Source organism: Alternaria dauci, chromosome 7 (assembly GCF_042100115.1).
Source record: "Alternaria dauci strain A2016 chromosome 7, whole genome shotgun sequence".
NCBI classification, from domain to species: domain Eukaryota; kingdom Fungi; phylum Ascomycota; class Dothideomycetes; order Pleosporales; family Pleosporaceae; genus Alternaria; species Alternaria dauci.
Genome location: NC_091278.1, coordinates 1,247,583 through 1,271,411, shown reverse-complemented (window position 1 = coordinate 1,271,411; position 23,829 = coordinate 1,247,583). Strand labels below are relative to the sequence as shown.

The window sequence follows — 23,829 nt, the reverse complement described above, 5'->3', positions numbered from 1 at the left end:
TGCCGAGCCGTGCCGCTACTTTGTAAGCGGAGTAGATCGCCCATCTCTCAGACATATCAACTTTCATGTGGGCTTTGGGGGGTATTCGCCCTTGTCTGTGGGCTTTGCCTTACCTGTCGTTGTCGAGCTATCAACCGCGCAGTTCCACTCTGAGACGAAAGTCGTACCCTCAATTTTGTGGACATGGCTTCAACCTGACTGGAAGACAAGTCTGGATCAATGAGATTTCTGGTCTCTTCCGACAAGCCATGTAGCAGTGTGGTCAGAGCAGACGATTTCCACACTGGCGCCTTGGCCTTTTTCCCGTGTAAAATCATTGTAAATATCAGGACCAAGCCTCCTACAAGCGATGCAGCGGGCAACGTAATCCAGGCCCAGCGGATCTTGACAAAACGTTCCGAGCTCCACGCTGTGCCTTCGACGAGCATCGTACCAGAAGATCGTGATTTCATGTCGTTTGTTATAGCTTTCGTAAGGTTGGACATGTGGCTCTCGAAGTCGTAGGGCGGGATTTGATGAAAGCTCCACATGCCAGAGTAAAGCTCGAAATCGTATGCAGGATCTTGGGACAGATAAAACGGGAAACCCGATAGGATCCAGTCGCGGAGGAGTTGCGTGCTTCCATTGAGGATTCGGAATGTGTTGTTCGAGCCCAAGCTAGCGGTAATAGGCCAGACGGTGCTGTTGTCTAATGACTGTGGCTGTACGACGACGGTATCTAGTACCCTTTCCTGTAGTATACCATTCACAACGCGGGAATCAATAGTATGAACATTCCCTAGATAAATCATTCGCATCAGCCAATGATACTTACTATCTGGAGCGACTTCACTTACATGTGAGTAAACACTCCAGCAATACTGGTGTTTGGTTTCTGAGTGCCGCTTCTGGACCTCCGGGAGTGTAAGCTATATAGAAATCCAAGATAGGTAAAGTCGAATTGTGGAAAGCCGTGGTGTTCCAGAAGTGGTTGCTACTGGATTCAAAATCGAAAGTGTCGACTACCAAGGTCGATAAACTGGTCACATCACGAAAGCCTAGGTTACCGTAGACGCCAGTAACAAAGGTGTCATTCACCTTGTAGCCACAGGGATCCACCGCCGTGACGGCTTGCTGTGACAGGGCTAGGTCTGTGTTGTTTTCGCATATATACTGAAGCAGGTAAGACACATCTTGACACGTATGACCGACGCCAAGTGTGGGATATGAAAGCCATGTACAGTTTGCCGTAGAGCACTGCGCCGTGGAGGATCTCATATCAATTTCTGGTGTGTTAAGTACGGTGTCGATCGCCAAAGTCATTTTCGGGTCTCTGTTATTGCCGTCAAAACCAAGCCGGCGAGTGCTCAATTGGGCTTCAGGTATAAAAGTCGATGCGGCCCATGTCGAGCCACCTCCAGCGATCATCATGCGATCGGGATAAGTAACGATCTGCTGAAAGAAAGGCTCGAATGCTAGGCCTAGTATGGTGATCAAGGCGGCCAAGGATACAACATGCCTACGTGGGTATCAGTATGCAGAATTCTGGTGATGGAAACATGAAGAGAACTTACTTGCATCGTGTTCTGATAAGTAGCATAGTCGCACCCCAAGGCCCGCGACTGGCGGCGTCAAAAAGTTGAAAATCCCATAGTGCAGCCTCCTCCTGGAACCAGATCCATTTCAACTGTCCAATCGCTTCGGAAACAGGCAGTATCAGTGCTGCTTTGGAAATCGCAGCAAAGACTGCAACGTATGCGTTGAGTGTAATGCCTGTTACCAGGTACTCTGGCTGTCTTCTCCCATCGTAATACCACAGTACACCCACTATAGCCGCCACACAGACAAAACTGACCATCCAGCTGATTAGTTCCCACCACCACCAATCAGTCACGATTCGGTTATAGAAGGCCGTACATTCTCGCGTCCGAGGCCGGTTGTTGGTGTCGCTCTTCTGCCCTGCTGGTTTCGAGGCTGCGGAATGAAACATGTTCAGGATGTAGAAGTGTCTTAACCCACAAGGATTACAGAGCGACAAGGACGAAGCACCATGTCCTCTTATTGATATGGTGTAATCCTGCTTCGCCGCAGTTCAGGGTCCCACACATGCGCATTGGAAGCTGACAGGAAGAATGGTATCACTTCGCGCCTCACCCGCTTACGTTAGGCGTTCGACTCATCCGGTATTAGATTGATTGGAGAGTGTGCCATCTGAATCCGCGAAATCGATGTCGCAAGCGCCGAGGGAGATGGGTGTCTATATAAGCGCCGGCCACATGGCCGCCCCATTATAAATGGCAACAAAGACCGCTTACTGCGATAAGGTTGGAAAGAAGCATCGCGTTTGTTCTTGGTTGTATCAATTCGACAAGACTTTCGCTACGTAGTGACGGTCCCCTCAGGTACTCAGCCAATGGTCTTTGCAGAAGTCATTCGCTGTGCGACCAAGCTAAATACCGCGATTGATGACATGAATATGGCAAGATTGTAAAACTGAATTTGCATCAGCTTGATAAAGTTACCAAGATTGACAATGTTGGAGAGAACGTACAGCTTTCCTTGAGTACGCGCTCTCCTCCGACTCGCTGCGCGCCTCTACGAACAGTCGACGTAGATTAGGTAGATTGGAAGGCTACCATTGCACATTAGAATTCCAGTGTAGATGCGCTGCTATCCTCGACTTACCATGTTGGTGTTTTGAGGCAACCGTGAGCGCGGCTGGGCTAGATGCGATACATGGATGGGGCACCAATTGCGCACGGACCAGATACTCAAGGTGGCAGTCTGGCAATGGCGAAGCTCCACGAACATTGACATAACCCGCATAAACACTCTGCAACGCCGCGCGACCCAGAGACGCCCAATTCCAGAAACTCCTACAGACAACCCCACGAGACTGCGCCTCGAACCCCCCGATCCTTATAGTACAGACTCCAGATCTCACGAGCCGGAGTCGGAGGGGTTTGGCTGAGCGACTGGCCTCTGCGGTCCTACAAAGATGGCTGTCAACAGGATAAGAGGCGCATTCGCGCCTCCGCGCAAGGGAGAGACGTTCGAATTGAGGGCAGGTCTGGTGTATGATCACCCAAGAAGCAGTTTAGCTGTTCATGACTGACTGTTGCCCTAGTTCCCAATATGCCTACGAACGGTGAGCACCGGCAACCACAAGAAGTATCTGGGGCGAATACTAAGATACGGCCAGGAAAGAAGCCATCCAGAAGACCATCATGTCCATGACTCTGGGCAAGGATGTCTCGGCACTCTTCCCTGACGTTCTCAAGAACATTGCAACTGGGGACTTAGACCAGAAGAAGCTGGTATACCTATACCTCATGTGCGTACAGAGCAGGGCTGCGCATCAAGCGGAAACTGACAACACGCACCAGGAATTATGCAAAATCACATCCCGACCTCTGCATTCTCGCCGTAAACACGTTCGTACAAGACTCCGAAGACGCAAACCCGCTCATACGAGCATTGGCGATCCGAACCATGGGCTGCATCCGGGTTGATAAGATGACAGACTACATGGAGGAACCTTTGCGGAAAACACTGAGAGACGAATCTCCATATGTACGGAAAACGGCAGCCCTGTGCGTGGCTAAGCTCTTCGATCTCGCACCAAACATGTGCATTGAAAACGGCTTCCTGGAACAGCTGCAGGAACTTGTGGGCGATCCAAACCCCATGGTAGTCGCAAACTCGGTTACCGCACTGGTAGAGATCCAGGAGGCAGCACCGGAAACCAAAGCCCTGGTCATTTCGTCACAACAACTCAAGAAGATGCTTTTGGCGCTGAACGAGTGTACAGAGTGGGGCAGAGTTACTCTCCTTACCACCCTGGCAGACTACAAGCCAGTGGACATCAAGGAGGCAGAGCACATTTGCGAAAGAGTTGTTCCGCAATTCCAGCACGTCAATCCAAGTGTCGTGTTGGCCGCCGTCAAGGTTGTGTTCCTGCATATGCGGAATATCTCTCCTGAGATGATGAAATCGTATGCGAAGAAGATGGCTCCGCCGTTAGGTATGTTGATGACAGAAACGGAACAGGCCATCGCTAACAAGCTGTAGTTACACTCGTATCCTCCGCTCCAGAAGTGCAATATGTTGCGCTCCGGAACATCGACCTGCTGCTCCAGAAACAACCAGACATTCTCAGCAAAGAAATGCGCGTTTTCTTCTGCAAATACAATGACCCGCCGTACCTGAAGATGCAAAAACTGGAAATCATGGTGCGGATAGCGAATGATAAGAATGTCGATCAGTTGCTGGCCGAGCTGAAGGAGTACGCTATGGAAGTGGATATGGATTTCGTGCGACGAGCAGTCAAGGCCATTGGACAGGTCGCAATCAAGATCGAGAGCGCGAGCGAGAAATGCGTCAACACACTGCTGGATCTCATCAACACCAAAGTCAACTACGTCGTTCAGGAGGCGATTGTAGTCATCAAGGACATCTTCCGAAAATACCCGGGTTATGAAGGCATAATACCGACACTCTGCCAGTGTATAGATGAGTTGGATGAGCCAAACGCCAGAGCATCTCTTATCTGGATCGTTGGAGAGTACGCGGAAAAGATCAACAACGCCGGCGAGATCCTGTCGAATTTTGTGGACACATTTGCCGAGGAGTTCACTCAAGTACGTCTGAAAATGCATGGCGGAGTTTTACAGGAGCTAATATGTGCCAGACACAACTTCAAATTCTCACAGCAGTGGTCAAGCTCTTCCTGAAGAAGCCGGATCAGGCACAGGGCCTCGTGACGAAGGTCCTACAGGCCGCGACTGCAGACAACGACAACCCAGATATCCGAGATCGAGCATACGTCTATTGGCGACTGCTGTCCAGTGATCCCCAGATCACCAAGGAAATTGTGCTCTCCGACAAACCTCCAATCTCTTCCACAATACGATCACTGCCTCCTCAGCTATTAGAGACTCTGCTTACAGAACTGTCAACACTGGCCTCGGTGTACCACAAGCCACCAGAGGCTTTCCTTGGACAAGGCAGATTTGGCGCAGAGGCGATGCAACGAGCTGCCATTGAAGAGCAACAAGAAGAAGCAAGAGAGAATCCGATTGCAGCGGCTGCAGCGGCGGCAGCAGTCAGCGGACAAGCGCCTTCCAATGTGGAGAACCTCTTGGACATTGACTTTGACGGCTCCGCCCCCGCTTCAATGCAGAAGCAACCCACACACGGCTCGTCGGGTCTGGAAGGACTGGCAGGAACCCCCCAACGCGTCGCCTCTCCTGCCGTAAATGCGCCCGCCCAACAACAATCAAACATGGACGATCTGCTAGGCTTGTTTGGAGACGGCGGCGGAGGCGGTGGTGGTGCCGCAGCACCTGCACAGGCTACGCAGATGAGCAACGACGATATCATGAATGGATTCGCAAGCATGAGCATGGAAACCAACCAACCCCCTCCACCAACACAGCAACTAGGCGGCGAAGCGAGCAAGAAGAGCAACCAGGATCTTTTGGACTTGTTCTAGGTAGCTGATCTGGAAGAGGAGTTGTGGGTTCAAGCGTTTTGTGTTGGCGAAAAGTGTGTCTAGTGAGCATCTGCTGGCGCTGGGAAGCACGGCTTGGTACGAGTGACATGTATACAAATCGAGAGCTGGTAGCGGCTATAATACTGCTACGCAAGAACAATACTCCTTCCGTATTCCGTTCCGAGTATTGCCAAGTTCACTGATAGAGCACGATGAATTGATGCACGACATTGTCCATGACTTTGGTTCATTAACCGTTTCCATTCCATTAAGCATTACACTAGTAATAATATTCCCATACCGAGGCAGCAGGCCCAAACCAGCCATTCCTGCCGCCCCAGGCCAATGCTGCACTTTTGAACAAATGCATTATTGCCTTCAGTTCATGCCTTGAACGTCATCAAAACCCACTGTTGAGAGCATCCAGCCGCCTAAAAAAAAGAGGAGAAGAGGGCGGCGGCCGGATGCTGAAGCGAGTGTATGCAACACGACTGTAAAGCTTTTTTTTTTACAGTGCCAGAAAGCCAAAGTAAGCGACCGACTTGGGTATCAAAAAGGGGGTACAATAAACCGCGCACTGTGGCGCTAGAAAGGGATGTCCACGAGAAGAATGGTGTGGTTCCCCAATGCATGCTGCAGCGTCTTCTGCTGACGCCAGTGATTCTATGCCGTCAAATCCATGGTTATATAATGGATCGCTGAAATGCTTCGCAAACAATAAAACTCCGCTCCAATGCATAGGTCGTAAAGGCCGTCACCCAAGGACGTTGAGGTGATGTGCGTACGTAGGGATGAGAACAAGTTTGTGGCGAGAGATGTAGATGTAGATAGTCGTGGTCTTAGTCTTTGCGGAGCGTGTGTTCGGTATCGGATCCGACGGTATCGCCTTCCCAGAGGCTTTGAGAGTCGTCAGTAGGCGACCGAGCGCCGACGGGGCTCCTGCCACCGGTAGAGTAAGATGAGGAAGAGCCGCTGGCCCAGTCGTCCGAGTCGGAGTGGGGCTGGAACTCCTCGTAGATGTCGAGCATGCTGTAGCCAGCACCGTCCATGGGGTCGCCAATCTCGACGTAGTCGTAGTCCCATCGAAACTCCTTGTCGGATTGCGGGCGGGGAAGGAACTTGGCACGACCAAAGAAGTAGCAGACACCAGCAACTAGAAAAGATTAGCCATGGTGGAGAGGGAGGTCGGAACAGGAACTTACGCAGACTGCCAGCCACCAGGTCAACGGCGTAGTGGTGAGAGAAGTACATGGTTGACCACCAGAGCCACATGGTGTAGAAGACGTAGACGGGAAACAGCTTTGGGAAGACGTGTCCCATAAACAGCGTCTCCAAGGTAGCCCATCCAGAGTGCAATGAGGGGAAAGCACCAAAGACCATGGGCGAGGCGAGGAAAGTGGAGGTGTAGATATCAATTCCAGTCAGCTTGTCGATTGCCTTGAGTCCCGCAGCATCTCCAGGGATGCTGTAGTTGGCGGGGGCCAATCCATAAGAGTTCTCGTACCACGGAGGCGAGCACGGGAAGACAATCTGAATGAGAACAGCTGTGATGTTCATGTAGCCAAAAGCGCGCGCCCAGATGGGTAGGGTGCCCGGAGGACCCCAGATGAACATGCATCCGCTGACAATGACGGGCGATACGTAGTGCACGACTCCATAGGGCAACCAGGCGAGGATATCAAGGACCGTGTGCTTGTGTGCAGACAGGATATTGCTCAGGTTGGCGCCGTAGAGGATGTTCTCGAGAGCGGGGAGGACGCGGACCCAGATTGCAGGGCGGTAGTCGGCCGAGATGTATCTGGGGAGCGGATGTTAGCTCATTCTGCGAGTCTCCGTGTGAGATGGAAAAAGATGGTACGCACTTGCAGCTCGAGAAGAGGAATAGCCAGGTAAGGGTAGGGAGCAATGGGAGGAGGAATTGTCGTGTGATGGGCAGACACAGGCCCGTCATGAGCAGCGTCGCTATGAATGTCTTGGCAAAGGGCCCCGGCGCCTCGCTCACGGAGAGGGAGAAGATGGCGACGATGGCGAGGAAGAGGTACTGGGCGTCGTAGATGGACCACGAGTGGGTGCGCAGCGAGCGCAGCGTGTCCGAGGGCGAGAAGGACGTCTCGAGGCCGGCGATGGACGAGGTTGGAGCCTGGCGACTGCGTATGCGCGACTTGGTGGCCCTCCACTTCCTACGCACGCGATGGGGGATAAGACTGGGCAGGGCGGACAAGCCGGGGACCGAGGTGCGCGAGAGCATGTCGGAAGCGGTGCTGCTGTCGAGGAATGCGAGGTAGCTCTTGTTGGTCATGGTGGAATGGTGGTTGAGGTGACAAAGGGCTCGGTCGCTCGGGGGTATGAGTGAGAGTGAGATGGTCTGTGGCGCAGTTACAGGGCAACGACAGACGGGCGACCAGAGGCGGGAGGGGGAGGAGGAGGAAGGAGGGTCTTGTCGTGTCTTTGGGAGCAGCGCAAGACGGTGGGCGGGCGAACAAGAGAGAAGCGACGGCGGAAGAGGGCGGACTAAAGATTATGAAAGGCAGGCGTAACTTGGTGGAAGCTCCGGATGGCTGAGGCTTGCACAGTGCCGGGGTGTCAAATTAGGTCCGCGACGTGAGCGGCTACGACGCAGCTGGTTAGGGCCCCAGTGCCTCTCAATTTCGTTTACAACGCGACTCCAGTACGCCCTGTGTCTGTTGCGCCCGGCTGCGTTCTCCATCACTGTTTCGACCCGCTGCCTGTCACGGCCGAGCCAAGCAGTGTGCGCGCCCAGCCCGTGGTTGACTCTGTGATGCACACATGGCATGATACACACCACCATGGTTGCTGACACGCGACAGGCAGCCTACTCCAAGGCTGTATCTGCATGCATGTGACCCTTGCAGCTCTCATCGCTATCACGGTTTCCCCGTTTCCGCCGTGCATGGCTTGGTCATCATCCACGGTACCCGTCGCTGCAAAACTGCTGCTGGACCGGCGCCAGCGCGATGCGGCGGTGCGTTAGACGCTTGGGTAGTAGTCCGCCATGACATCAACATACAGGTGACGGAATCGTGCCGTCAAGCAACTTTGTGAAGGAAATGGACCTTAATCGACGACCATCGACAGCCATCGACCGTCACACCCCTGTCGTCTTGTTTTACGGGATACGGGCATCTGCTGGTAAGCCTTGCTGCGCTGTCGCCGTCATCATCGTCTTACAAGGCCACCACCCCAGCCTCAAAGGAACACGAAACATGCACTGTACTCCACTGCATTGCCAAACCTTCTCACCTCCTGCACGCTACTTACCAATCGCACCCCTCCACCTTGACCTGCGCCGCAAAAGAAAAGAAGCCCACGCTGACTGTACTCTGCCCTACCCTCGCCATGTCGTCGTCTGATTAGGCGCCCTCGGCATCTTGTAAGATCCGCAAGCCGTGGTACCCGCACGCTGTCTGAACAGCGCTTTTCCTCATGCCATGCGCAATTTCCCTTTTTCCTGTCCGATCCGCCCGCTGCCCAATCGCCGATGCATCTCGCCATCTCTCGGACCTAAGCAGAGCGGAGCCTCGGACGAACACAACCTCCATGCCCACTTCTTCACGACATCCGCCTTTTCCCCAAGCTAGGCAGCGGTCAAGGGGAAAAAAAAATCTCTCTTAGCGAGTCAATGAAAAACTCAATCCATTCAAAAACTAGATTAGACAGAAAACGTTCCAGTTCAAGGGCCCAAGTCGCAAAAGACGAGTCCAGATCGTGACCATCGCAATTTCCCTCGTGTCTTTGTCTGACTCTCCACAACAACCCCCTTCTTCAACAATGCCATGTACATCCACTTTAACACTGGGCAATGCCATAACATGCATTGACTCGGTTTGCCCCAACAACAACAAAAATGTGTGAAACAAACAACCCACCCCCAGTCAGCCTCTCCGCCCGTTTGATGCGGAAGAAACAAAGTCATGGCACCAACGAGTGTTTCACCACCTAGAGGAATCCAACAACGGTCTTCCCACGTGAGAGGGAAAATCACACGTACGCGCAAGAAAATGTCGCACAGAACCTAGTAGCAGTAGTAGCAGTAGTAGTCTCGTGTCTCGTATTTCACGTATTCAAGTCGTTGTGTTTTCTGCTTTTCCCGCTTCCACCTCTTGTGCAGTCTCAGACCCCGTCAGGTCCCGAGCTCATTCAACCGTCGCGACCTGCACACGCGGGAGTCGGGTAGTTTGCCTTTTCCCCCTTCATCCCTTGCACCCACCCTCGCTTTCTTGCCGTTCGGCACGCGAGCCAAGATTGTTCGCTGATCGCCATCAACACTGCAATGCTGATCTCGGAAATCTCGCAAGAGTTCATGGGGAAGCTTCGAGGAGACTCCATGCAAGATCATATAGGCATAATATTCACTCATCACATTGCGCGGAGGAATGGCGCGTTGTGTAATGTTTCGTACTCTCTAGCCACGACACAGCGTAATATTATCTGCAGTCATCCGCTAAGCACAAAGTGTTTGGTGTCACAAAGTCTGGTCTGTGTACAAGTAAAGGAGATTTGAACTTATGCATCCATCAGATGCGCTGAGAATGCTACGTAATGACAATGCCGGTACATCCGCAGGAAGATGCGATACAATACTCGCTCTACTACAAGTCGAGCCAAAGCCGTGCATGACCGCTCGAAAAAACAACTCGTCAACCCGACATGCTCGATCATATGTCGTTGCATGCTAACATCCATAAAATGCATCCTCCATCAAAACATCAAGCCACGTATGTCCGCCATCCTAGGGCGTGTCGATAAGATCCTCCAAGAACTCATCGAGTTCGATAATCGTAAACTGTTCCGCCCACTTGGACCTGAACTGGCGCTTCCGGTATCCACTGTTGATCTGCTGTCCCCAGCTGATCAACTCCACCTTCCACCCTTTCTTCAGCGCCCGTTCAACGTGAGCGAGAAAACCGTCCGACATCTCTGCAACAGCGCCATCGCCAGTCGCGAGAACCATGGTGCTCGGCACTTCGGTATCAATGATGCTCTGACACATCTTCAAGTGAAGAATCTCGTCGACACCCTGCTCAACCCATTTCGGGGCCGAAGGTGTCTTGGGAGCCGGCGGACCCGTTTCAGAGTCGCTGCCGCTCTCAGCACGCATTTGAGTAGCCCGGTGCCAGCCCATCCTCTTGACATCGTTGAAGAACTTCTTCTTCTCCGAGTCTTCGCGGACAATAAGTACCTGCTCTTGCATGATGCTGTCATACCCGACGGCCTTGGATGTCTCGACCAGTTTCGCCACGTGTGGCAGAGGATTGGCTTCACGGTGCGACCCAGCAAAGAAACGCTTTGCGACGGGCCGGCGACGCTCCATGAGAAGCGCAAGACTGTCAAACGACATGTCGTACGCATCGTGTCGCAATCCGTGGCACCGGAGCATGTCCTTGAGCCCTATCATAATGTTCGAGGCATCAACAAAGACGTGCAATCCATGAGCCGACTCCCGCTCACTGAGAAGCTGCATAGGCGACACTAGCCACTTTCGATCTTCGGGGAAAGTGTTCAGCAATTTGTTGAACAAATGGTAGTGACGCTCTACCTGCGATCTAATCGTGAGCGGTGGTCGCCGTCCGCTGAGTGAGCCAACATGTGGTGTTGGGGTAGTGGGTGGCTGTTGAACAACAGCGGGTTGGGAGCACGTTCGTGGTAGAGTGACAGGTCGAACCGTGCGGGGAACGAGGCCATGATATACTGGGGTAATGGCACGAGGCGGTTGCTGAGCCTCGGCCAAGATGTCCTGGGTCGGTGCAGGTGTACCAAATGACTTGTATTGAATCTGAGCAGGTGCAGGTGCAGTGGAAGGAACAACGACCGGCACTTGTTGAAGGGGTTGAGGGGTTTCTGGCTGTGCCGCAGAGGGCCGCTTGAGTATGCTGGGGCGGGACTTGGGCGTCCTGGGCTGCTTTTGCTGCGTTTGAGGAGCTTCGGTGATATCCTGTGCTGCTACCGGGGTAGGAGTCGCAGGCCTGATCTTAGCGCCCACGTTGGATCGCGAGTGTGTCCGGGAAGGCTTGGATGGTGTTTTAGGCGCATCAACGATCTTGGTGTTTATGTCGGTAACATCGTCCAATATATTCCGCAATAGCACTTGCTGTGCTTGTTGCTGCCTCTGCTCGCGTTCCTCTGCGAGCTGGGCCAAAGTATCTTGAATAGCCTGTTCACGATTTCGCTCTTCTTGCATTTCCTTCTCGGCGCGTCTGCGAGCCTTTTTCCGCTGGGTCTTGGTCAAGCCCGTGTTCTCCGTCAGCTCCTCGTCCAGAGCCTCGATATGCTTGGCAGGCGTCTTGGTGGATCCTAGAGTGGGGGATGGTAGTAACGCCTCATCCGAGTTACTCAGTTCGGACTCGGGATCGAGTGGCGGCAGCGGTGCGGCGTCGGTATCGGCAAAGCCTAGGCTTTCGAATAGCTTAGAGAAGCTTCCTAAGCGTATTCCGCCATCTTTCAATGCGGAAGCCTTGGAGTGCGCCGCAGGCCGAAGCGTTGGGCTGCTGACATCTTGGGCACCCGAGTCTATCAGGTCGATGACGGAGCTGAAGTCCCAGCTAGAGTCGGGCGGATGCGAAGGCATTTGGTTATGCTCGGCGACTAGAATGTAGGGTTGGTTTTATATGTATTTGTCGTAAGGAATTGGGTGCTATTGCGCAGATGACACTGGACCATTGTTAGTTATGCGAAGGATGAACCATGGTAAGGGCGCGCAAGGCTGCCTCTCGCACCAGCGTATGATACAGCCTGATAGGGCCTTCACAATCAGAGTGCGGGCGCGCCGTCTGTATCGCAATGAATGTCAAACATACCGTGTAACTGATCTCGAAACAATGGCCTCAATCGCACGCTCATGATCTATCGCGACGGGTTAATGACAGGAGTGTCGCCGGGTCGAATCAGAGACTCCAGACACAAGTGAAGAGAAATGAATAAGCAGTGACTGAACAATGAAAGTGGCGCGAGGTGAATGTAAGTAGGGGAACTTTGGGTGGCGGCGGGGTGAGGGTGATCGCCAGAGTCACTTGTGTCTCAGCCTCATAGGGTCAGTGCTCATGAATCATTCGGGTCGGGTCGACATGCCAACGCCACCACGAATGACACATACAAACCGAGTGCAGATCATTGGGCCTTCTTCCACGTCAGTCTAGATTGCGCCGCAAACCAGCCGGTGCATCGGATTTGAATTGTCGGAAAGACAGCAGGATGCTACGGTGCAGTTCACCCATTGCTTGGTCGTGGGTGCTGTCAGGCGCACGAACGACGTCAAGCGTCCCGTCGATTGCAGAGCCTCGCCGACAAAGCAAACATGATCTGTACAATCTCTGACGCAGGGTACTTCGATCTCTGTTTCCAGGATTACACTACAAGCACCCTTGATGCAACACCGACATAAGTCAGCCTCTGGTCCCTCGTGGTCCCTTGTCCATCAACATGCATGACAACGGATTGACATGCCTAGGCAACGAGCGTTCCTGGATGCCCGCCATGTGCGAAATTTCAACTACCGCATTGGCAGCTACCAGAACCCTCATCAACTGTATGCTGTGTGAACATCTTCACGGCCATTGTTTACCATGACAACCTCTCATACTGTATGCCTCGGCACCCAAACCTCGTGCCCCACAACCCGCATCTCTCCAGCAACCCTCCCCCAAATACCCCTCCAATTAGTTTCCTTCATGCTCCCCTCTCCAACAAAAAACTAAAATAAACCATGTCCGCAGACTTTTGGGCGGGCTACGTATCCGGTGCAGCAGGCATAATAATCGGCAACCCTCTCGATCTGATAAAGACACGTCTGCAAGCTGGTAGCTCGGCGCAAAATGTCGAAGCTACAGCAGCGACAGATGCAGTGAGAGCCCCACAGGGGTACAAGAGACAATTTGAAAATGCCGGGACGCTCGTAAGAGGTGAGTGAATATATGTAGCAAATAATCTCACAATCACCAGACTGACTTGACTTGTCCAGTATAGGCGCAACAGCACCCATTCTGACTTATGGCGCGCTCAACGCCATTTTGTTCATGACATACAATCGCACCCTCTCGCTCCTAGATGACTCTCCCACCTCGCCTAAGAACTTGTCCAAAGTCTTCTTGGCAGGTGCAACAGGCGGTCTCGCATCCTTTGTTGTCAGTGCACCCACTGAACTCGTCAAGTGCCGTGCACAGGTTGCTACCAGCGCGACAACGACGTCGTGGAGTGTGGCAAGAGACGTGTGGAGAACAGAAGGGATTAGGGGCCTGTACTATGGGGGCGGAATTACTAGTGTGCGGGATGCAGTAGGATACGGGTTTTAGTCAGTATTTGCCTGTTATTGCGACTGGACAGGGACAAAGGATGCCGACTGACCAATTACTCAGTTTCTGGTCTTACGAACTTTCGAAACAGGCCTGGAGCTCGCCAGACGATTCAGACAGAGAAACAGCCATGAAAGTGCTGCTGTGTGGAGGTCTAGCTGGAGTGATAACATGGGCGTCCATATTTCCACTGGATGTTATCAAGACGAGGGTACAAACACAGGTATTATATGCACCCACACGACATGGTGAACAGAGTACACTGCTAGGAGGAGAGACACCAACGACGCGGTTGAGCTCTGTCGAGATTGCTAAGCAGGCCTATCGCACAGAAGGCGCAGGTGTTTTCTTCCGCGGCCTTGGGATATGTAGTGTACGGGCTTTCGTGGTCAATGCGGTTCAGTGGGCTGTTTATGAGTGGATGATGAAGCTGCTACAGCAATAACAAGTACCTTGCCCTACTGCTGCTAGGCGTAACAAAACGAGTGCATGGTGATAAAGAGTGATTGTTGGAGGACAGGGTTACGAAACCATTAGGTGACTATTCCATTTCGAAACCGAGCCTTTTTGAGTGATAAGGAAATTTTGGACCGCTACAGAAACATGCCCATGACCAAGACCTAGTAGCATAAATCCCTTCAAAGCTCCGTCATGCGTGTACATGTGAGACCTGGGATAAAAGTGGTTCCTAACATGACGATGCTCATAACAAGAGCAGATAGGAACCCGTGTGAATCGAACCTCTGATGCTTGCGCTTCGAAGAAATACCGTCCACGACCGATCACATTACATAATCTGATCCTGGGTCAATCCACCAGTATGCTCGGTACCCTCCATGGCATCGCCGTTGCCCACGTTGGTGTACTTGACATAGGCCAAGCCAAGGGGCCTGCCGCCGTACTGGTATCCAGTGAACTTGGCTAGATACAGTTAGTAAGTGAAAACCAACGAGTGTTAATAACTTACCGATGGAGGTCTCGGCATCCGCAGCCTGCGCAAACTCGACGACACCGGTTCCCCGAGAGCGGCCATTGGGCTCGTACTGGATCTCAGCACGTTCGACCTTGCCAATCGTAGTGAAGAGCTCGACGAGGTCCTCGTTGCTAGTTGACCAGGGAAGGTTGCGGACGTAGATGGTGTTGCTGGGCTCTCCACCCGCAGTGGCGTAGTCTGTGAATGGGTTCGGCGCAGCGGGGGCAGCATTAGGGTCAAAGGCAGGGCCGCCAGGAGCATTACCGCCAAAACCGCCACCGTAACCTCCACGACCTCCGAAACCACCGCCAAAACCGCCGCGGCCTCCGAATCCTCCTCCTCGGCCACCAAAGCCACCACCAAAGCCACCACGGCCCCCGAATCCGCCGCGACCTCCAAAGCCACCAGGAGCACCAGCAAAGCGGTCCTCACGAACCTCTAGGTTTCGGCCCTGCCAATCGTAGCCATTGAACTGAGTGATGGCGTTACGGGCATCCTCTGGTGTCTCAAAAGCGACAATACCGGACCCCTTGGGGCGGCCGTCAGGTGCAATGTGGACGTCAGCGCGGAGCACTTGGCCGTTGTTAGCGGCCTGGCGGAAGAGGTCCTTGAGGTCTTGCCATCCTACGTTATAGGGAAGCTAAGTGGTAGAGTCAGTACAGGCTGTCGACGTAAGCATTGGGACAGTATAAAAGGGGTACAAACATTGGCGACGTAGACCTGTCGTCCGGCACCGCCTCCAGCGGCAGGATTACCGCCAAAGCCACCGCCATAGCCGCCGCGTCCACCCATTCCGCCGCCAAAGTCTCCGCGTGCGCCGCCGCCGGGGGCGCTGAATCGAGGCTCGGCCTCTCGGTCTTCGCGAACGTATACGAGTCGGCCCATGAGGTTTTGGTTGCTGAGCGATGCAACAGCGTTCTGCGCCTGCTCCCGGGTGGCATATTCCACGATGCCACAGCCCTACACCCAAGCAAAAGCCAGTCAACCTCCATTCCTTCTCACGATCAAGACAAGCCATCATCCATTACCTTTGACATTCCGTTCGGCAGCAGCAAGACGTCTGCAAAGAGCACCTCTCCAGCTATTTCCGCATTAGTCCAGCTCTTGACGCGGCGCGACACATCCCGTACCTTGGCGCATAAAGTCCTTCAGGTGGTGCCACTTGACATCGTAGGATAGGTTGCCGACGTAGACACGGCGGTCTTGTTGCGAAGAATCCCTAATACTCTGCATCATTTCCTTGTTCTCGACGGGTCGCGATGAAGCTCCTCGGCCGGCACCGTACGACTGGTAGCCTCCAGCACCTTGCGCACCACTGTTGGGAGACCGCGAGCGGCGTTCAGTGCGGCGATAGTCCTCTCGGCTGCGCGAGCGGCTACGGGGGGAGTAGGAGCGTCTGGAGCGTCGCGGTGAGCGAGATCGTCGACGAGGTGAGCGGTCGCGCTGCTCATAGTTGTCAGTTTCGTACGACATGATTGCAAAAGTGAAGACAATGGGTCGAGGCAGCAGCGAGGTTGTTGGAGGCGAGGCGATGGCGAGCAGTTGCGGGCTCGCGTGGTTGATGGGGTGGAGGGAGAAGTTGCGCGAGCGGGTGAGGGCTGGCAGCTCGGAGCTTGGTCAACGACAAGCCGCCCGGCGGCAGTTGCCAGAAGCGATGGTCACGTGAGGGTCACGTGACAACGATGGGGATGAAACGGAAAGGCGACGACTGCCCTGGAACGGCGCAGAGGCAGGCATCATCAATGTCCTGATCATCGCTCCCGCCTACTGCGCCGCGCAAAATGCGGCAGCCTTGCTATCTCACCTGACCAGCGCCTCGAGGCAGGAAACGGAGCAGAGGGAACTTGAGGACTTACTCGGTCGCTTGGACGATAGTTGTCGCCTGCAGAGTCTGGCAGACACAAGTCAGCAGGCAGAGAGTCAAGTTGTAAGAGGAAGCAGAACCGTGATGGCGCGGAGGATGGCAGAAGCTTTGGAAGGCTGCCAGGGAGGGGAAGTCACGGATGCGCATATAAGAGGGGCCCACTTACCCATCCTGTGTACGAGATGTAGCTACCGGTGACACTTGCTTAAGGCCGGCTTCCCTGCCAACTGAAGGGCCAAGTGGTGCAGATATCACGCTGCAGAGAAATTGCCCTTCTTCCGTCCACGCCTCAACGATGACGCTGTATGCGTCCTCGACAGTGCAAGTCTCCCCACGGCACGGCACCCAGCCAGCCAATCGCAACCGAGAAGCGCCCACCGCGAGCCTGAGGGACGTCCCAGCAGTCTGGGTTGAGGTTGCAAGACCGATCGGGAGCGCGTCGGTAGGCCCTGGATGTAGCTGAACCAGTCGTGAACTTGCGTCTGGCCTCGATACGATGACTGTGTCTGCAGTTGGGGGTTTTCTCTTCTCTTTTTTTCCCGATCGCCGTGGGCAAACCGACGACGAGCTTCCATGCAAACACCCTGATGGCGGGTTGGACTGTGATGGAGGGCGGCGTGTGGGTCTGTGGAGTCGTTCGGTCGTTGTGCCTTCCCCCACTATTTTCGAGGCCGTGCGCCTTCTGCGGGAACGGGTTCCTTAGCCGCGGCTTCTGTCTGTCCACTACTTACTCCGCATGGCCTCTTTATCCAAAACACTCAACATTCCAGCATCGCCGTCGTCAGTTCAAATCCAGGGTCGATTCAGGTCGCTGCACGTACGGAAATGCGGGCAACCACCGTCAAGCTGCCATGTTCTGCGCCATTATCCATGTGCACCGTTACATGGTCAGATCTCCATCGTCGATCCAGCTAAAGTTGTGACACCAACACACATCCGTACTTGTATGACCAGTTCACCCAGTCTGTCCCTCAGGCCTGGCTGCGCAACCATGGGCTAGGCCTAAATCTCAACATATATATCGCTTCCCATTTCTCAAAGGCTCGCAAAGGTATTCGCTTCCGATTGAAACATGTCAGCCGTTTGGTCCCTTTGAACTATCAGGCGCTTGCTTGCTTCCGGGAAGGTAGTGCATTTGTTATCGCACAACCGTCGCCATGTCATTGTAGCAACGAGGGAAGCGATTGCTTTCAAACTAGCTGCTCGATGCTCGTGAATAAATGTGGCAAATAGTTGTCTTGCACTTTACAGCACCAGTTCAGATAACAATGTCCTTTGACGATTCGATATCTTGCGTATGCTTACTCACTGGGTTTGCCTGACAGTCTTGACACGTTTGTCGAGGCTTCAGTCTTCACTCCACGCATCTTGAGGAGCGCGGAGTCGCCTGCATGGCTGGAGCGTTATATGTGAGTTGCTTAGTCTTGGAACGAACTGCGAGGCAGATAGGTTAAAATATCACAGCTCCATAGCTTCCGAGTGCTCCAACTACACAGTAGCGCTGTGCACACCTTGTTACCTTGAATCATCTTAGTTCTCGATAAGGGTGCCGAATTTCGTCAGAGGCAGTATAAATGTTGCAATGCGATTCGGCAATAGCAGGATGCAACCCATCTGACTATGCTCGTGCTAAGAGTTGGCATAGTCTACCTAGATAGAGAATTTCTCTTTTCTAGTATACTAAGACTTTACGAGATTACTAAACTTAGAGATATTAATTAGATTAGTAACTTTATTATATAAGGTAATTATGTATTTTTTAAAAATAAGAAGTTATTCTTATATTAAATATAAATTTATTTAAAGTTAACCTATATTTATTTTAGTCTAGCGCTTTAGTATATTAACTCTAGGCGTAAGCATAGTCAGATAACGTGTATGCACTCGTAATAGGTCCACGGGACAGACAACGTCATGAGGCTAACAGCCGAGGTTATCCACAACTAGACGTCTCTATGCATCGCTGGTTCGTCTATATACCAATCCGCATGTCTACTCTGCATCACTATATGCGAAATCTTATAGCTGCCTAGAAAGTGTGCTCTAGACACAAACGTGCGCCTGTTATTCCTGCTGTCTGCTATCGAGTTGAAGATGCCTACCAAGTCGCCCTTTCCAGATGTAGAGATCCCGAGTGTCGACCTCTGGGGTCTAATGTTCGATCGCAAAGACCGCGACTTCTCCGACGACAAAGTCATATATCGCGCCGTCAACTCTGACCGACGCTACACGTCTGCCGACGTAAAGAGCCATTCGACATTGTTCGGCGAAGGCCTGAGGAATATCTGGGACTGGCAGAAAAACGACGTCCTCGCTCTCTACGCACCAAACGATATCGATGTACCGGTCATCATATTCGGAACGTTCTTTGCGGGTGGCATCGTCACGCCTGCCAATCCGGGCTACTCCAAAGATGAGCTGGCTTACCAATTGGAGAACTCTGGAGCCAAGGCAGTCGTCACGACGAAGGCCTTCCTGGAGACCGCGTTGCAGGCTGCAGAGAAAGTTGGAATCGCGAGTGACAGAGTCATCTTGCTGGGCGCTGAGAAGGATGAGACACATCGATGCAAGCACTGGACCAGCATTCGGAAGACGTCGGGTGCACTGCGCTATCGCAGGAGGAGGGCAGATCCTGAAGATCTGGCATTCCTTGCATACAGCTCTGGAACCACAGGACTACCAAAAGGTGTCATGCTCAGCCATCGTAACATTGTCGCAGATCTCATCCTGGTGCAGGGAGCAATCGGAAACTGGTATTCGTCAGCAAAAGACAAGTTTCTGGGAGTGCTTCCATTCTTCCATATATATGGTCTGACTGGGTTGGTTCTACAAACCCTACATCGTGGCATCGAACTTGTAGTCATGCCTGCTTTCGACTTGGAGCTCTTCTTGCGGACGATTCAAGAACACAAAATCACATTCATCTACGTCGCACCTCCAATCATTGTGCGCTTGTCCAGAGACAAGATGGTAGAAAAGTACGACCTCTCGTCAGTCAAGATGATAACGAGTGGCGCGGCCCCACTGACCAAAGAGCTGGTCGATGCTGTGCACAAAAGGTTGAAGCTCAAGATCAGCCAAGCTTATGGTTTGAGCGAAACCAGTCCAGTGACACATTCCCAGGTACGTTTGTATTTGTGCACCCGACCAAAGTAACCCACTAACATCCAGCCAAAGCCATGGGACGAATGGTACAGTTCTGTCGGAAGCGTGGGCAAGATGATCCCGAACATGCAAGCAAAGTACATTTCCGCCGACGGCAAAGAACTCGGGCCCGGCGAAGCAGGCGAGCTCTGGCTCAGCGGACCCAACGTCTTCAAAGGATACTGGAAGAACGAGCCCGCGACCAAAGACGCTATTACACCGGATGGATTCTTCAAAACGGGTGACATTGGCTTTCAGGACGAACAGCATAACTTTTACATTACTGATCGGGTCAAGGAGTTGATCAAGTACAAAGGCTTCCAGGTGCCCCCCGCTGAACTCGAAGGAAAGCTTCTCGAGAGCGAACTTGTAGACGATGTAGCGGTCATTGGGGTCAACGACGAGCAACAGCATACAGAAGTTCCGAGGGCGTATATCGTGGCCTCACAGGCTAGTCGTGCTGGTGCTGGAGAGGTCGAAGCTAGGGCTATAGTGGAATGGATGGACCAGAAGGTAGCGAACCACAAGCGACTAAGAGGCGGCGTTGTGTTTATTGACGAGATACCCAAGAGCGCAAGTGGAAAGATTCTGAGACGCGTACTCAAGGAGAGAAGCAAAGATGATGTGCCCATGGGTGTAGCCTCGAAGCCGAAACTCTGAGATAGACACATCTGGCTTATGCATACTTCTACACATTATTTTGCGGGTAGACTGTTATGTTGCCAAAGCGTGCCAATTCTGTATGCAGGAAAACTAGATCTTTTTCTTCCCTTTGCTTGCTCAACAGGAGTACAAAGGGCAAGAAATGCAAAGAAAAATCAAATAACATATCATACGTAGTATTGCACACATCTATTCATCAGTAGGCTTCTTATAAGGTATCAAGTATATGTACATTCAGTTAAGCTACCCCTGCTGATTCATGTCCGTCGTAGATACTCGTGCTCCGTAAACCTTGTCCACTACATCACCGGTAGAAGACCCATGACCAGAAATCGCTGCGGTCTTGTTGAACTCCGTTGTTCATAAAGACCATTTGAGAGAAAGAAAACTCCAGTGAAAAGAAAAGTGGAAACGAAATGACATCCGTCATGTGTTGCGCCAGCCATGTCCGCTCGACTGTGCTAAGCCGAAGCTAAGGGACTTTTTGTATATGCCGTGGAATGTAGAGGCAGGGAGGAATCCGTGTTAAAGGGAACACACCCCATATGCAAGTCGCCAGAAACGCTGAAAGTTTTCCAACCTTTTTTTTTTGTAGAAATAGGAAAGATGTCTTGGTTTAGATGTCGTGAATATATCGCTAAAGAGCGAGCCGAGGGTTGAGATTAGGCAGATTCGTCGTTGCCGTGTACTCGGTTCGTCAACTCAAGCATTGTTACTCCAGGGTCCCGTTTCTTTACCGAGTGCAGATGAGCCAGTAGTGCGATGGCCGCCGACAGGGGCAAGGCTCGGGCTGCCCTTACCACCACTGCCCCAGGATAAGCCACTCAAGCGCTTGTTGCTCGTACTAGAGGTAGTCGAGGCACCGTCCCTGCTCTTGTTGAGGTCGTCCTCTTCTTCCATACTGAAAAGACCTTGCTCCTCCTCAATCCTCTCGCGGTTGATGCTGCTGCTGCTGACAGCTCGATCGATGCCAAGACGTCCGCCGGAGCTACCAATGCTGGACGCTGATGTAACGCGGTTAATTCCGGGGTGGACGGGGTTGCTCGTGATGCCACTAGTCTCTTCACGAGAGGATAGCCGGGTTCGTTGCAGTTGTTGGCTAATCATGCTCATAGAAGCTTGACGGGGAGGCGAAGCGAGGTAAGGGCTCATGTCACCAGTGGTCGGTCGGTTCATGGCGCGCAACGAAGGGCTGGCTCCCGGGTGGAGGCTTGAGTTGCGTAGAGGTGAGCCGACATGTCCAAAAGCTGACTGGCCTGGTAATGAGCCTGATTCGAAGCCTTGCTCGTAAGTCGGTCCTCTCGGCTTGGCCCACATGGACTGAAAACGCGAAGGGGACGCGGTTGCGGCCGATGGCGATCCATATTTGAGGTCCGATGCCGTTGGCGAGACACCAAACCTGGCCTGAGAGGTGCGATTATCGCTCTCGCCCTGGTCACGCGAGAAGCGGCGCATCTTCTCCTGGGGCGTGAGAAGATCGCTGAGCGAGTTTGGCAGCAGGTCCTCCTCGAATTTGCCAATCATGTCTGTTTCATCCCATTCCTCGTCCTTGTATGTCGGACGCGCGCCCACACTCGAAGACATGATACCCCGAGACCGATTCGCAGCAAGCTCGGAGTGTAACATTCTCCGCCCGACCGGCTGCTCGACGGATTCCGGCGGAGACGAGCCCAGTCCCGCAATGCCTCTCCGCAGACCATCTCCAAACGCGGAGTCGTGTAGGTTTCGAAGAGCAGGGGAGTCGGCTTGGTATGAGGATGGCGGAGAGTTTGCAAGGAACTTTGCGGGCACAGAGGAGGCGATGGGGCCATATCGCGCCATGGTGGAGATGCCCTGGCTGTCGAACGAGGCCGGGAGTCCTACATCCATGACACTCAAGCCCTTCTGGGTTGGCGATATCGGAAGTCGGCCATTCTCGTTGGGCGGCGAGCCGTAGTTGGAACCTGGGTGGGAGGAGAAGGTGGTGTCGATGGTCGGAATCATGTCGTACTGGTTCTTCTGGTTCGCGTATTCGTCGGGCATGGCGTAAGGATAGCCGGGCTGCATACCGCCCATGTGTGCCTGCATAGTAAGCAGCGAGCTGTTCATAGGTAGCTCTTGGTGGTGTGGGATGTTCATGCGGCTGAAGTGGCCGCCGGCATTTCCGCGGTTCACAACATGGCCGTTGGGGAGGATGTGGGCGAGGGCACATTTCTGGCCGAACTTGCAGTTTCCCTGGGTATGGCATCAGTCATGGTTCGCCATGTCTTGCGAGCGCCTCACCTTTGTAAAGTACTTGCAGGGAGCTCGCTCTGTCAGCGGCTCATCCGAGTGCAAGAAGGGACAGGCCTTCCCAGCCTGACATGCGCCTTGCCGATAGAACTTGCAAGGCACGTGGGAGGTGTCTGCCCTTGTTGTTAGACATGTCGACGCACTTTCACGTCGGCTCGACCTACTCTTGTTGTTTGGCGGACTGCGCGGGCCGGCAAAGCCCATTTCGCGCAAGTTTGCTCGATGCTCTTGGCCATTGATGCGCCCGCCCGGCACTGCCATGGGCCCATGACCGTTTGCGCCCGCCATTGCGCCGTTGGAATGCTGGGGCCTGAGGTCGCGCGAGGCTCGTCGTGATATGTGCGGCGGATTCGACGTGTATGGCGCGGGTGGCGGGTTGAGTTGATGGGAGAAGGGCCCGTGTTGGAGATGCTGTGGTGGGGGCTCCTGGTGGGGTCTCTCTCCGACGTCTGAGGCAAAATTGGTAGGCGCAAAGGTAGCCATAGCTCTGAAAAATGGTAGCGGGCCTCGGGCCTGAATCGGCGGTCTACCTTCGGCGGCAGTGAGAGTTTTCTCCCAGAGTCAAGGAAACCCGAGAAAGAGACTGCTATCACCCGTGAAGAGGGCAAGCTTGTCGGGCAAACGCTAGTATCTACGCGGTAAAGGCTGCACTGCGGCAGGTCGCTTGTGGCCGAGTGTGTACTGGGGGACAAGGACATGCGACAATCCCGCGCCAGCCACGGTGCAGTTGGGGAGCGCTGGGGGCCTTGGGGAGCAGGCGAATAAGACGTGCAGCGAGAAGTGGGAAAAGAGGAAAGCAAAATGCAAAGCAATGCTCGAGAATGATACGCCGGCTATATCCAATGTCCGCGGTGCTGCCGCCTCAGCGGTTCGCGCGTGATATGTTGTTAATCGTCGCGGCCGCGTGACGCCATAAGAGGACCCTGGACGTGAGCATGGGGGAACCTCGGAAGTCGCCATGGCATGCTTGCACCCACCCTACGCGTCCTTCCTTCTCCCTGCCCTCCGGAGCTGGCTGCCGACGCGTATCTCGACTCCCCTCCAGCTCACATGGCAGTTCCCGCCTGAAACACATCTCGGACAACCATTGCTGTGGAACACATTGCCGGCCAATCGAGCCCTCACGCCTCGTCGC

At 53.4% G+C, this 23,829-nt stretch overlaps 8 protein-coding genes across 8 annotated transcripts; 3 read left to right on the top strand and 5 right to left on the bottom strand.

Annotated features, from left to right (window-relative positions):
- Positions 1-63: 63 nt before the first annotated feature.
- Positions 64-1,579, bottom strand: ACET3X_007573 (uncharacterized protein; the record flags this gene model as incomplete). Its single annotated transcript, XM_069453734.1, has 4 exons — positions 64-108; positions 168-778; positions 837-1,498; positions 1,554-1,579. 4 exons carry the CDS (start codon positions 1,577-1,579, stop codon positions 64-66), a joined length of 1,344 nt encoding a protein of 447 aa, XP_069304736.1.
- Positions 1,580-2,794: 1,215 nt separating this feature from the next.
- ACET3X_007572 (uncharacterized protein) lies at positions 2,795-5,579 on the top strand. Its single transcript, XM_069453733.1, has 6 exons — positions 2,795-3,054; positions 3,107-3,127; positions 3,182-3,313; positions 3,366-4,003; positions 4,051-4,619; positions 4,670-5,579. The coding sequence occupies exons 1-6, from the start codon at positions 2,978-2,980 to the stop codon at positions 5,471-5,473; spliced, it is 2,241 nt and encodes a 746-aa protein (XP_069304735.1). The 5' UTR covers positions 2,795-2,977; the 3' UTR covers positions 5,474-5,579.
- A 733-nt stretch (positions 5,580-6,312) lies between these two features.
- Positions 6,313-7,772, bottom strand: ACET3X_007571 (uncharacterized protein; the record flags this gene model as incomplete). The annotated part of the gene is made up of 3 exons (XM_069453732.1): positions 6,313-6,626; positions 6,676-7,271; positions 7,336-7,772. The coding sequence occupies 3 exons, from the start codon at positions 7,770-7,772 to the stop codon at positions 6,313-6,315; spliced, it is 1,347 nt and encodes a 448-aa protein (XP_069304734.1).
- Positions 7,773-10,025: 2,253 nt separating this feature from the next.
- ACET3X_007570 (uncharacterized protein) lies at positions 10,026-12,466 on the bottom strand. The gene has a single exon (XM_069453731.1). It carries the CDS (start codon positions 12,057-12,059, stop codon positions 10,224-10,226), a length of 1,836 nt encoding a protein of 611 aa, XP_069304733.1. The 5' UTR covers positions 12,060-12,466; the 3' UTR covers positions 10,026-10,223.
- A 727-nt stretch (positions 12,467-13,193) lies between these two features.
- ACET3X_007569 (uncharacterized protein) lies at positions 13,194-13,779 on the top strand (the record flags this gene model as incomplete). Its single annotated transcript, XM_069453729.1, has 2 exons — positions 13,194-13,389; positions 13,454-13,779. 2 exons carry the CDS (start codon positions 13,194-13,196, stop codon positions 13,777-13,779), a joined length of 522 nt encoding a protein of 173 aa, XP_069304732.1.
- A 787-nt stretch (positions 13,780-14,566) lies between these two features.
- ACET3X_007568 (uncharacterized protein) lies at positions 14,567-16,786 on the bottom strand (the record flags this gene model as incomplete). Its single annotated transcript, XM_069453728.1, has 7 exons — positions 14,567-14,700; positions 14,747-15,392; positions 15,458-15,712; positions 15,781-15,833; positions 15,883-16,195; positions 16,609-16,643; positions 16,783-16,786. 7 exons carry the CDS (start codon positions 16,784-16,786, stop codon positions 14,567-14,569), a joined length of 1,440 nt encoding a protein of 479 aa, XP_069304731.1.
- A 1,924-nt stretch (positions 16,787-18,710) lies between these two features.
- On the top strand, positions 18,711-20,420 carry ACET3X_007567 (uncharacterized protein; the record flags this gene model as incomplete). The annotated part of the gene is made up of 2 exons (XM_069453727.1): positions 18,711-19,739; positions 19,794-20,420. The coding sequence occupies 2 exons, from the start codon at positions 18,711-18,713 to the stop codon at positions 20,418-20,420; spliced, it is 1,656 nt and encodes a 551-aa protein (XP_069304730.1).
- A 226-nt stretch (positions 20,421-20,646) lies between these two features.
- Positions 20,647-23,485, bottom strand: ACET3X_007566 (uncharacterized protein). Its single transcript, XM_069453726.1, has 3 exons — positions 22,859-23,485; positions 22,686-22,807; positions 20,647-22,637 (listed from the first exon to the last, which is right to left on the bottom strand). The coding sequence occupies exons 1-3, from the start codon at positions 23,175-23,177 to the stop codon at positions 21,126-21,128; spliced, it is 1,953 nt and encodes a 650-aa protein (XP_069304729.1). The 5' UTR covers positions 23,178-23,485; the 3' UTR covers positions 20,647-21,125.
- Positions 23,486-23,829: the final 344 nt, after the last annotated feature.